General features: G+C 39.0%; 1 protein-coding gene across 1 annotated transcript in view; it reads left to right on the forward strand.

The window, feature by feature from the left end:
- The window catches only part of ADAMTS12 (ADAM metallopeptidase with thrombospondin type 1 motif 12), a 373,663-nt gene that overhangs the window by 251,172 nt on the left and 108,466 nt on the right, over nt 1-14,025 (forward strand). The window contains 4 exon segments of the mRNA XM_017870704.1: nt 3,540-3,683; nt 4,264-4,408; nt 9,732-9,824; nt 11,243-11,388. Coding sequence (XP_017726193.1) covers nt 3,540-3,683; nt 4,264-4,408; nt 9,732-9,824; nt 11,243-11,388 — 528 coding nt within the window.

Genomic DNA, 14,025 nt, shown 5'->3' on the forward strand with positions numbered 1-14,025 from the left:
TGACAAAATTTAATATCCATTCATCATAAAAAACACTCAGAAATTGAAATTTCGTCAACTTGATAAAGAACATCTACAAAAAAATTAAACCTGATATTATACTTAATGCTGAAACACTGAATATGTTTCCCCTAAGATCAAAAACAAGACAAGGATGTCCATTCTCACCAATTCTTGTTCAACATAGTACTAACAGTTTCAGCCAGTGCAATAAGACAAGGAAAGGAAATAAAAAGCATACATATGGGAAAGAAAGAAACAAAACTATCCCTAACATCATTGTATATGTTGGGGACCCCATCTACAATGGGAGAACTGATCTTTGACAAAGTCGACAGAAATGTACAATGGGGAAATGACACCATATTTAATAAATGGTGCTGGCAAAATTGGATAGCCACATGCAGAAGAACGAAACTGGACCCCTATCTCTCACCACATACAAAACCTAACTCAAGATTGATCGAAGACTTAAATGTAAGTCCTGAAACTACAAAAATCCTAGAAGAAAACCTAGGAGAAACTCTTTTGGAGTTTTGGTCCAGGCGAAGAATTTATGACTAAGACCTCAAAAGCAAATGCAACAAAACGAAAAACAGCCAAATGGGACTTAATTAAACAAAAAAGCTTCTACACATCAAAAGGAATAATCAATGGAGTAAACAGACAACCTACACAGTGGAGAAAATAGATGTAAACTATACATCTGACAAAGGACTAATATCCAGAATCTATTGGGAATTCAAACAACTGAACAAGAAAAAAAAAAAAAAAAAAAAAAAAAAAACATTAAAAGTAGGAATAGGATAAGAACAGACATTTTTCAAAAGAAGACACAAAAGTGGCCAATAAACATATCAAAAATCCTCAACATCACTAATTATCAGAGAAATGCAAATTAAAACCACAATGAGGTATTATCTGACACCAATCAGAATGAGTATTATTAAAAAATCAGAAAATGACAGCTGTCAGCGAGGATGTGGAGAAAAGAGAATGCTTATACACCATTGTGGTTGGAAATATAAATTAGCACAAACTCTATAGGAAACAGTATGGAGGTTTCTCAAGAGCTAAAACTAGAGCTATCATTTGACCCAGCAATCCCTCTACTGGTTATGTACCCAAAGGAAGAGAAATTATTGTGTAAAAAAAATACCTGCATTCATACGTTTATTGCAGCACTATTCACAATAGCAAAGTCAAGGAATCAACCAACAGATGACTGGATAATGAAAATGTGGTATGTTTACACCATGGAATACTATACAGCCATAAAAAAGAATGAAATCATTTCTTCTACAGCAACATAAATGGAGTTGGAGACCATTATCCTAAGCAAAATAACTTAGAAAATGAAACACTTCATATTCTCACTTACAAGTGCGAGCTAAACAATGAGTATGTTGGGGACTCCAAAAACTGGGGAGAGTGGGAGGAGAATGAGTTGAAAATCTATTGGGTACAACGTTCACCATTTGGATGATAGGTACACTAGAAGCCCAAACCTCAGTATTACACAATATGTCTATGTAAAAAACCTGCACATGTACCCCCTGAATCTATAAAAATAAAGAATAGAAAAAAAAATGTTAAGGTGCCTTTCAGGTATTTCTTTCTTTAGTTGTATAATTCTAATTAGCTGTGGATCAAACTGAGAAACATTGGAGAGGTCAATGAAATGGCCTGAGATAGACCATAAGGAGAAAAATATAATAAATCAATATCCCAAGAAGATACTCATCATAGTTTAATAACAAAGATATCCCTTTGTTTTTTGCACACTTGTTTGTTTCATCACTGATTGTGTATAATGCAAAAGAGAAAGTAACTTGTGCTATCACCCAAGTGAATAATTTTATTTTGAGAGAAAACTTAAAAATCCATTTGTGAGGGCCCTAGATTATATGACTTGGTGTATTGACATATCCACAGCTAAGAAGATCATTATTCATGTAGGTTTTTACAACCTTGCTTGCAGTTTAGGATTTTAACTACTGAACAGTCAAACATGTAGAGTACTTCATTATCTGGGTGGGGCTGTGTTTATAACAGGCTAGGGAAAGCCTGCTCAGAAGGAAGTTTTCATTGAATCGTGTTCCTTGTGGGTGAGTGGTAAGAGCTTTGTACATTAATGCTCTGACTCCTTTGTGAGTTTTATATTCATGTGGAATGTGATTAGAGTTTGTTAAGTACACTGATAATACCATAATGCATGAAAATACAAGAAAATCTCCGAATCCCCCAAAGACTCTTCTCAGCAAGAGTTTCTACTACTGATCAGAAGGTTTCATTAAAGTTGGATATGAGCTTCCCAGTCAGAGGAGTTGAATTTCACTACAAAGAGTGAAAGGTCATGCAGATTTGGAAATTTAAGCCAATGTCTCCAGGTTTAGATGTCTAGTGGCTCAAAGTCCACCCCAGTGGAGAGAGTTCTGGGAATCTCAGAAAGTGTCTTTGGGTGATCTTGAGAACATAGCTTATAAACAAAGGCTTCTGAATTGTCTTCCCTAGGCACCCTCGTGCCATGATGAATGGTTTTGCTCTTCAAGGCCCTTAAAGGCTGCTTCACTGGGTCAGCCCTGGCAGTGGAACATCAGGGAACAGACCAAGTGACACATGGACAACAGCACTGTGTTAGGAACACAAAGATCTGTGTCTGAAACCTAGTTTTACCACTAACAAGCTGTATGACTGTTGACAAATCTCAAAGTCTAAACTTTTTCGTATGGAAAAGGAAAATAAGCTAGATCGTGATAAAAAGAAAACAAGAATTTTTTTTTAATTCTATCATTTATGAAGCCCTTATTATCTGCCAGGTACCCTGTTAAGTGGTTTTCAAACTATTCTATTCAGATCTCATTGTAGCACTAGGATGACTACCCCATCTTCTAGGAGAGGAAAATGAGGCAAATTTTAATAATTTACAGGTCATTTAAGTGGCAAGGCTAGAGTTTAAATACAGATCATCTGTCTTAAAAATGCTGCTCTTCACTACTGAATTAGGAGGTCTCCCTAACGTGTCCCCTGTTGGAGGACTCCTGTAGCAATAGTAGAAAGACATCGATCCCTCAAAGCTTGTAGGCTTTGACAAAGTCTCCCAGAGGCTTCTCCTTTCACGCTCTCTTAAATTACGACAAAAAGGGAGAAGAAAGATTTTGCTTTTTTGTGCTATGCGCTGTGGTTACTGCAGCAGGAGAAAGCAAATAGCTGGGGGCAGGATTTGCTTTCTTGACTCCTGATTCATAAAAACAAAGCCAGACAGAGCTCTTAGCCATCTGCCAAGAAGAAGTTTCTGAATTAGCTGCATGGCTCCCATGGATGCATATCTGAGGTAAAGCATGCCTACAATGTTCCCCGTACTTTTTCATTTGAAAATTAGCTATGCCCTCCAACTTCAAAGCCTCACTTTGAAAACAGTTGCCTCCTGTACAAATGTGGCTCTCTGTGGGTTATTATGATCTTAGGGAAACTATGGCTTTTCTTCCTGTTTAATGCCTGCCTGCTGGCTCTTCTTGTGCTTGTTTCCTCCCTGCCAGCTTTGGCATCCAGCATGATGGGAAAGAAAATGACTGTGAGCCCGTGGACAGACACCCGTACATCATGTCCCGCCAGCTCCAGTACGATCCCACCCCACTGACATGGTCCAAGTGCAGCGAGGAGTACATCACCCGCTTCTTGGAGTAAGTGACAGTGTCTTGTGATACCCTCACCTGGGTCTCTTTAAATCGGAAGCTGCGTTGAGTTTTACACAGAGAAGCTGATGCCTGGAAAAGGCTGGGTTCCATCCCGCAGGCCACCGTGTCAGGGTAGCATCAGAAGGGGCAGATTTCACTTCTGCATTCTGATCCTGATGTCTAGATGGGCTCTGCCCTCTGGCCACAGGCAGGTGAACATCCTGCCCTGTCCCAGATTGCTGTTGCCCCAAAATAACTTTTTATGAGCCAATTATGAATGATGTCCTTGGCAACCGGCAGGAACACCCAGTGGAGATCAGAGTGGTCACTCAAACCTCATTGAGAGTAGGATAATGATTTTCTAATTTTATCATGGCTTGTATTTTCTAGATAAACTAAGCTTATGTTGTGGGATATGATTTGCATTTTCTTTAATAACTCCCTCCTTGGGCCTAGAGGGTTCTCTGCCTTGTAAAAAATAAAGTTAAGACAAAGAGTAAACCAGAGGGAAGTTTCTGTTGAATGAAAGGCTCAAAGTGAAGGGAATCCTAAACAACTCCTCTCATTTCTGTCAACTTGTTTTCAGCCGAGGCTGGGGGTTCTGTCTTGATGACATACCTAAAAAGAAAGGCTTGAAGTCCAAGGTCATTGCCCCCGGAGTGATCTATGATGTTCACCACCAGTGCCAGCTACAGTATGGACCCAATGCTACCTTCTGTCAGGAAGTAGAAGTAAGTGTTGGCTATCTTAGTACCTCTTGGGCATATGCAGGGCTTCAGATCTCCAGCATGCTGAAGGAAGGGCCAGGGCAATATTTGGAAATTTGAACATCCAGATACAGAAATAGAAGCTTTATTTTAAGTCAAGGTGTGTCTGTAAGGCAAAACATTAAGCTGGAGTCATATTCCTTGACATTGCTACCTTGGTATTCTACAAACCCTACATTCCATTGCAAATGGGTGGTGGTTGAGGCTGTTCCACAGTGATTTTCAGGATTCACAGTGATTCACAACTGCAGACTCCATAGCAACTAACTTAATCCCTAAAATTCCTCCCTTTCTTGAATTTCACATCTGGCTAAAGTGTACCAGGAGCTCCCAAGGTAGAAATAGGATTTATTCACCAATTCATTGTTCTCATTTATTTTCAATGTCCAAATAATAATTCAGGATTTGACACCGTACCTTCTGAAGAATCTATAGCTCTGTTCTGTCTTCTTCATTATCACTGTCACTGCCTCAATTCAGTCTCTCATCATCTTTCCTTGCTATCGTAATTATCTCCTACTATTCTCCCTCCTATTCAAATTGTTGCTCAAGTTATTTTTTAAAAACACGATCTAACCATGGTCTACTCTTGCTGTTAGGGTCCCCGCTGACCACAGGATAAAGTCCCAGCTCCTTTTGAGGCAGTCCTTCGTGATTTGGAAACTGTCTGTTCTCTGAACTCATCCCTTATAATGCAAAAGTATCTGTGTTAATACATACATATTGACAAGGCAAGTCTCGCTGAATCCCTGCCAGATTCTGTTATGTACTGAATAAGAAGAAAATATAAGCACTCAAAAATTAATAAGACAAAGTCTCTGCCCTCGAGGAGCTCATGGTAGAGGAGGCAGGCATAAAAACTTTAATACAGTGAGATAAATTCAAACCGAAACATAGAAAAAAACTTAAAGGGGAAAGTAAATAACTATGCTTAGACAGAACAAGCAAAGTTAACAGAGAAGGTAAAATTGATACAAAAATCCTGACCCCTCACTTCTAACTGGCTACCAAGTTACGCCAATTCTGCCTCCTAATCTTTTTTTTTTTTTTTTTTTTGAGACAGAGTCTTTCTCTGTCGCCCAGGCTGGAGTGCACTGGCATGATCTTGGCTCACTGCAACCTCCGCCTGCCCAGTTCAAGCAATTCTCGTGCCTCAGCCTCCCAAGTAGCTGGGATTACAGGGACACGCCAACAGGCCCGGCTAATTTTTGTATTTTCAGTAGAGATGGGGTTTCTCCATGTTAGTTAGGCTGGTCTCAAACTCCTGACCTCAGGTGATTCACCCGCCTTGGCCTCCCAAAGTGCTGGGATTACAGGAATGAACCACTGTGCCCCGCCTAAATATTTCTAAAATCCACCTATTCCTAGATGACTATAGCAGTTTCCTGATTGGTAGAGTCTGAACGCTTCCCCTTAACTCTGATTCATTTTCCAAAATGCAGCCTAAGTAACCTTTCTAAGTGGAAATCCATTTATCAATGGATTTATAAATACTCCTCTGTGAGTAGAATATCTCATGGCCTTCCTATTTTCTTGCAATAAAGTACAAATTTCCTAAAATGGCTTAAGAAGAGGCTTCAGAATTTGCTCTTCTCTTGCTCTCTGGCCTTATGTTTTAAAATGTTGTTTTAGCCCTTCACTCTCTAATCTGCTACTGATTATATGTATATTGAATTTTATCACTAATCTTCCCTATCCAGGAAGCCTCTCCTTCACATTTTCATCTCTTTATATCTCTGTATTTTGTATAATTTATCTTTATCCTCTAGTTCACTAGTTCTCTCTTCAGATTTGTCCAATTATACATTATATTTAACCTGTCTATTGACTTTTTAATCTCATTTATCATATTTTATTTATAAAAGTCTGTTTGATTATTTTTCTGAATTTTCTCTCACTTTCATGGTATTTTGTTCCTAATTTTAAACTTTCGATGTAATCTTTTATTTCTTTAATAACATGTGACATTTATTTTGCAATTTATACTGAGTAATTTCAGTGTTCAGAGTCTATGTGCATCTGTTTCTCCTGTTTGGGGTTTCTTCACATATTATGTGTTATTTCCTTTTGTGGTTTTTTGCTTTTATGGTGAGCTTTTAGTTATAAAACTTTATGTCAGGTTTTCCTTTAGGGCTCAGATGGCTAGCACATTCTTTCAGAGAAAATTTTCACTTCTGTCTCTGGGTCAGTTTAAAAGGTTATTGATTTGATGTTGTGTTGACTTCGTGAGCAGCATGGGGGCGAGTGTGGATACCAACTCTTAGGAGTAATATCTGACCACTCCTTCTAGAGTTAAAGTCAAAAGAGACAAGTTTTCTGTGTACCTAGATTTCAGGTCACCCTTTTACTTAAGGTCTTATATGAAGGTCTCCAACTTCCTACCTTACATAGGCCCTAGGCATTGTCTCCAGTATCTAAGTGACTAATAAATCGAAGATCTAAGTAATTAGGTTTGCATCTCCAGATTAACATTTCTGCTACATTTTTAGCCTTTGGGGAGTTTCCTTACTTTCTTGGTGACTCAAGGATGCACTTAAAAAAGCATTTAAAATATATTATGCACGATTTTAGAAGATTTATAGAAGTAAGGATTTTCCAGGGTATCTTGTTGTTTACTAGAAACAGGACACCCTACTTATCTCTGGTCAGCTCCTCTTTTGCACTCCATGTTTATCTCTCGTGAACAGCCTCCATTCTCTGAAAGTGCTGGGTTCTCCACAACCTCTAGAAACCTGCACACTCTGGTTCCTCGGAATCATCCCTTCTGCTCATCATTTCAGTTTCAGCTTAAATATTCTTTTATATCCTATCCTGAATTTGCTATGTCAAAGCTTTATTAGACTATATTCTAGGTTCTTGTTTACTGGACTGTCTCCTTTCCTACCATGTCAGCTCTCTGAGGAAATTTTTATCCTTGACACTCAGCAATGCCTAGCACATAGTAGGCACTCAATAGATAAGTGAATGAAGACTTCAGATCCCTTTATATGGCAGCCAAGATAACCTCATCATTTTCCATATTAACAACACCCTAAAATACCAGAAAATGTAGCATCACCCATGTTATAACTTTTTATTTTGAAATAGTTTAAACTCCAAATAAATTGAAAAAAATTAGTACAAAGTTTCTGTGTACCATTCGCCTAGCACATCATCCTTTCTAAATGCTCAGTGAACTTAAGTAAAAGAAATCCACAGAAAGAAGGAAAAAGAACAAAAGGGGGAGTGATAAGGATGAATAGATATTGAGGCTGAAGTGGAGATAACAGAAGAGTTATGTGGGTTTTCACATCTACATTGGAAGAGACAATGATGTATTCTCCTTGAACAGGGCCAGGATTTAGAACCGAGACCTTTGCATGAACTGCTATTCTCATAGAGTTATGCTTCACTGAAAGGATGAACTAGAAGAAATCAACCAAAAGGAAAGAGAGATGAGAGAGAAGCATCTTTCATCTCAGCTTGGTTTCTAGTGGGGAAGTTGGGGGGGTGTGTGGAAATATTGGTGAATAACTTTCTCACTTGGAAATTCTTTACTACAGGCCATGCTCATGCTAATCTAGAGTTTAAATTTGTACCCTGTATAGCTTGAGTACCTTCATTGCAATAATAATCATCATAATAATAAATAAAACATTTGGCCTGGAGATACCATGGATGCCTGGAAATAAAGGTGAAACTGGCCCAGAGGAACCAACACTCAACCAAGGTGGCATGAAACTCCAATAGATAAAGCCACCCTAGGCCGGTTGCAGTGGCTCATGCCTGTAATCCCAGCACTTTGGGAGGCTGAGGTGGGCGGACCATGAGGTCAGGAGATCAAGACCATCCTGGCTAATACTGTGAAACCCCATCTCTACTACAAATACAAAAAATTAGCCAGGTGTGGTGGCGGGCATCTGTAGTCCCAGCTACTCAAGAGGCTGAGGCAGGAGAATGGCGTGAACCCAGGAGGCAGACGTTGCAGTGAGCCAAGATTGCTCTACTGCACTCTAACCTGGGCAACAGAGTGAGACTCCATCTCAAAAAAAAAAAAAAAAAAAAAAAAAGCCACCCTTCAGATGAGTTCATAATTCAGCCTCTAATTCAAAATCTAATGTAGTCTATCTTCAGTTAAATGAGAAGAGACAATAAGCCCTTAAGAACTTTCAAAATTTGAATTTTTATATAGGTATAATAAAATAAATATATAAGAATGAATTGTATATGAGAAAAAAATACCATAAGATATATGTAAGGCAGATATGAGGAGGAATAAATAAAGCTTCTGGAAGTGGAAAGTGTGGTTATTGACTTAAAAATTCAGAGGATGGATTAAAGAGCAGACTTGACACAGTTGAAAAGAAAATCAATCAACTGGAATTTAGAACTGAGAAAATTACTTCCCATCCCATTTGGGTGCTTCTTAGGGGTGTGTGATGGAGGAGAAAGTTTGTTCAGTTTTCGTATACAAGAAGATTGAGAGCTGAGGAATATGAAAGTGAGGTTGAAACACAAAGCACAGAATAAGAAGGTCCATCAGCAACAATTACAGTTCCAAAAGGAGAGAAAGGAGAGGCAAAGTTTAGAGAGAGAAAGATTGATAATTTTCTAAAATGGCTTAAAATATGAAGTCATATGATGAAAAAACATGCAGTGTAGAACACAATAAGTGGACAGAACTATGGAGGATGAATAGACAGAAAAAAATACTAATAGATAGATGGAAGCAGCTAAGCCATTTCAGATGGCATCTGAGAATCCTGCCAACCTTCCTTTGTCCAGAAATAAGAAGGAATATGCAGCTCTCTTCCTGGAAACTGAAACCAGCTGACTACTTTAGGTAAAAGTGAACAAGCTAAGGCTTTCTAGATGGAAGAGTTTCCGTTTTCTTCACTGAGCAGGCTTAAGTTATAACCCCCAACTGTTAGTAATCAGGTTGCCTTCTAGCCACAGTTTAGATTTACCTTTCATAGACGATCACCAGTTACCCTTCCCAAGGGCAATGAGTGCTGGATATTGTGCCAAACATATAGAAATGACCCTCTCAACCCTTAGAAAATAGGTTTTATCCCTCATTTCTATATTACCTAGTATGATCTATAGACCATTGTTTATGAATCATGACAAAGTCCAAGTTAAGCTTGAACTGCAAACTCTAATGATTACTTTCTGTCACTCTTAGTCACTAGCAACAGTGGCATTTATTATGAGTGTGTGGATGAGTGTGCATATTTTACCATAACTATAGAAATGCTTTGGGGCATGTTTTGAAAATACAAAAAAAAAAGTGCAATTTGTTTTCTAGAACGTCTGCCAGACACTGTGGTGCTCCGTGAAGGGCTTTTGTCGCTCTAAGCTGGATGCTGCTGCAGATGGAACTCAATGTGGTGAGAAGAAGGTGATGTGTCAGGCCACGGAATGAGGTGGGAGGGCAGTGGGCAGAGTTCTTGGGAGGAGCTGAGGAGAAGGCCCTAGAGGGCAGCTCTCTCTGAGGGAAGAGCAGTGGATGGAGGTCATACAGTCAGACCAGCCACAGGAGAGCACCCTACATCCACCACTCCTGGCGAACCTGCATTGGGAGCAGGTAGTTAAGGAGAGAGGGCTGAGGTTCAGTTTCATGCTTCACTTGCAAAACATCTGTTCCATCTTTCCCTGATGAACTTCTATGGAGTTTACGGTCAGCATTTCCTAAGCTTATTATCAGCCTTCCTTTTGACTTTTTTTCTCACATATTGAAGATTGGAAAGGATAAGCCAGCAGCTTCTTCTTCCCAAAAATGCAGGATTTAGGCCACTTATCTTCTTTCTCATCATCTGACATGACTGCATTTCTTGAAGTTCTGCTACTTTACTAAGCAGGCAAGTCAGACACCACAGAACTCAAGAGAGGTTTGATATCCTCTAGACTGGGTTTCTTGTGGGCCTAGAGCTTATGTGTTTAGTGAGCATCTTTATGCAGCTTGAGTGTGGCAGGACCCCTCACTGAGATTATTGAACCTGGACAAAATGCACAGTGGCCAAAAAAAAACAAGGGGACAAAAAGGATATCAGGCAATAAAACACGTCCAAATCCTCCAGGAAATGTGGTTATTCATGACAACCACGTAGCATTTCCCTTTGTTTTCATTTTTGTATATTCACTCTCCTAAACCGATAGTTGTGGAAGGATTGCCTTGAAGAGGGAAGAGAGTGGATTTTTTCTTAGTTGCCTGAAAGGGCAGAGCTGCAAACAATGGGTAGAGTTAAAGGAAAGCAGAATTTTTTTCTTGATATGATGAAGAACTTCCTAACAACTAGTGTGTTTTGGCAGTGAAATTGACTTTTTGCAGAGGATGAGTTCTCTGCTGCAGTCATTAAGTACCCAGAGAGCTATAAAGAAGTGCTAGTCACTGTACCAGTCTGTGAACTATCGTGGTTTGCAACAAGATAAGGATCATGCACCAGAAAGTAAATCAACTATGTTACTAAGCAACTATGTTACTAAGCATACTAAGCTGACATGCTTTTCATAACAAGACTTTCTCAATGAAAGAAGTAGTATGTTGATTTACAATCTCCAGTGCAATCTGCCATCCACACTGTGTGGCACCTCTGTGATTAGGCAATGTAAAGTTTCCTTCCATTCCTGAAACTCTGATTCTAAAACTCAAGACTCTTGGCAGAAACTTGTATGGGCCCCTCCTTGTTTTACATTTGATGTGTGACTCTAGAAAGCTGGCTTGCTTGCAGGAATTGGGTTTAGACTTCTAGGGCTCTTGGCTCAGCTTGCTATGGTAACCTTGCTGACACGGCCTTCTTCTGTCTCTTCTCTTTCCAGTGGTGTATGGCAGGCAAGTGCATCACAGTGGGGAAGAAACCAGAGAGCATCCCTGGAGGCTGGGGCCGCTGGTCACCCTGGTCCCACTGTTCCAGGACCTGTGGGGCTGGAGTCCAGAGTGCAGAGAGGCTCTGCAACAACCCTGAGTGAGTTCAGATAAATGTATTTCCCTTCCCTCCACATGTGCTGGGGATTGGGGGTGGAGGCAGTCTTGAATGGCATGACCTCAGTGACCCCAAGCCTCCTCCGGGGAAATTAAATGGGTTCCCCGGGACAAAAAGGAACAAGAAGATCCACAGAGAGTGGGAAAATAAGTGGTTCTGTTTTGTGATGTTTCATTTTGGCTTGGCACTGGATTCTTATTAAAACTTGGATAAGTAAGCTGATTTTATCATTTGGGGAAATAAAGCAAATTTATTTTAAATGTGCAATCGATGTGAAAGCCTCTAGGAGATTATGCAATTAACTCTTTTTAAATAACTCCATTTTATCAGTAGAGATTAGTGAAACCCAATTTTGCTGATAAGATTATAGCTTGTTTTCAATGATAATGAATATACAATGTTATGAGAATATTTATTTCCTTAAGCAACTAGTAAAATAGATACATTTTTGAGGACAATTATTTTAATATTTTAGATAAGGATTTTTATAAGCCCTAAAGTTCCATAGTAGCCTGTTAAGGATTCTGTAAATGTCATTTTACAAGTGACTTTCAATTGTTTAAGCAAATTGCTTAATTTTTCATATATTCTATTTGTATGATAATATTATATATGAGGTAAATGTAAACTTGCTTGTTTTCCAAATACACATTACATTCTTAATTTCATTATTTTCTGATATACTGTCTCCCAAGTAATTTCTTGAAAGTGTGTATGTGATACCTCCTTTAAGTGGAAATTACATTGTTTCTTTTACCTAGATTTGCATTTATCTACTTTGAAGAGTCGGAGTCACATTTTTTAAAAGACAAGCAATAAAAGTGATTTTATCCCTCAGTTTCTCAGTTCCAAAGATTATTTATCCTTTTTGTTAATAATTGTATTACCTAGATGTATGGTATTTATATATAAGTATATGTATATATGTATATATATGCATGTATACATTACATATATGCGCTATATATTATATATTTTTTCTAAGGGTTAATAAGTTAGTATGTGTAAGGAATTTAACACAGTATCTACTACAAAATAAGGTGTCAATAAACAGTAGTTATTATGATATCTTTATCATTTACCACATTTATAAACATGCATTTGGAAATTCTTCACAAAATTATTTCAAAGTTTCACCCTTTGATGAAAGTTGTTTTCATTTAAATATCGGATTTCTGTGACTTCCAAAATTCAAAACCAAGAGTTTCTCATAGAGTACTTTATTTTTAGAGAAAATTGTCATTTAACAGTTTGTTTCCATGTGATCCAGAAATGTGATTTCCGTTTTCATTTGAGAGATCAGAAAAGAAAGGCAATTTGCTCTGAGACTTATTGTCAATGCTGTATATTCAGACACCACCAGTGTGTAACCTTCTTGGGAGGCTGGTCAGTGACCTGTGGCTACCAGAGAAGGGAACTCCTAGTTGAGGAAGTGAAGGATGAATCTCTAACCTGGCTTCAGGAGAAAGGTAGTTCTAATTCTCACCTCCAAGGCCACAGTTTGTCATAGAGTCTCTTTGGGTGAGTGGATATGCCTGTTCTTCATTGCCGGTTTGCTTAAATTCATTGCTAACACTGCCAGTGGCACCACATCATAGATTCGGATCTGTGATTCAAGTTACAGAGTCAGGCCACCACATGAGCCAGCTGATCTTGGGAATGCATCCTTGCTGTAGGTCAACTGTCTAGTGAGAACCCAGCAGAGCTTGGCTCATAAAAGGCTGTCAGTGATATTGATTGGATGGAAATGAATTGGAGAGATACCAGGTCATAGAGTGTGACTCCATCATCACAAACAGAAAACTAGCCTAACCTTAAATAGCAAGGACAATTCTTGGTACCTCCTACAGGGAGTCAACAAATGAGGAGCCTACTATGTGAGCTGCCTTGGTCAAAGCTCTTTCATGAGCGAGGAACACAAGCTTTCTCGGGCCACATTGAGGGAGGGGAGGTATAGAAAGTCTCATGGGCATTCAAGGAGAACAAAGTACTGCAGAACCAACAAGAATTACAGCTGCAACCAGTACTTGACAAGACTGCCAGGATTTGAGTTCTCTGTCTCTCAGGATTTCATGGTCACGCAGTGTAACACAGTGGATAAGAGCTCAGACCTTGGATCAAGGAAGATGACGATTCAAATCTTGGCTCTGCCACTACCACCTGTATCCTTTGTGGAGTTGTTCTGGCTTTCTGTGTCTCTGGAATATGATTTCATCTGGACTGCTCACTCAACATGCCTTCTGCCTTTGCACTGAGAAGCACTTTCCAGCCATCCTTTAAGACCATTCTCCAGGAGTGGTCTTACAAGCCCTTCTGTAAATCCTTCCCAACTAGCCTCATTTCCATGGCTCTCCCCCTTCACAAAACTTTCATTGTACTTTCAGTCTATGATACATAACTCCTGTCTTAAATTTTCTCTCATTTCTTATATAGGTTATTTTTTTCTCCTCAACTAAATTGTAAACTTCTAGGAAGCATAAAGCATGGGTTGACCCTCGTTTGCACTCTCTTCTCCCTGAACATAGTGTTGAGCACATGGTAGTATATAAATACTGATTGATTATTATTCACAATAACAAAAAAAAAAATGCTATCAGTTATTGAGCTCTCATTCTGTGT

The sequence above is a fragment of the Rhinopithecus bieti genome, unplaced genomic scaffold (genome assembly GCF_001698545.2).
Source record: "Rhinopithecus bieti isolate Rb0 unplaced genomic scaffold, ASM169854v2 scaffold_5613, whole genome shotgun sequence".
Classification (NCBI taxonomy): Eukaryota; Metazoa; Chordata; class Mammalia; order Primates; family Cercopithecidae; genus Rhinopithecus; species Rhinopithecus bieti.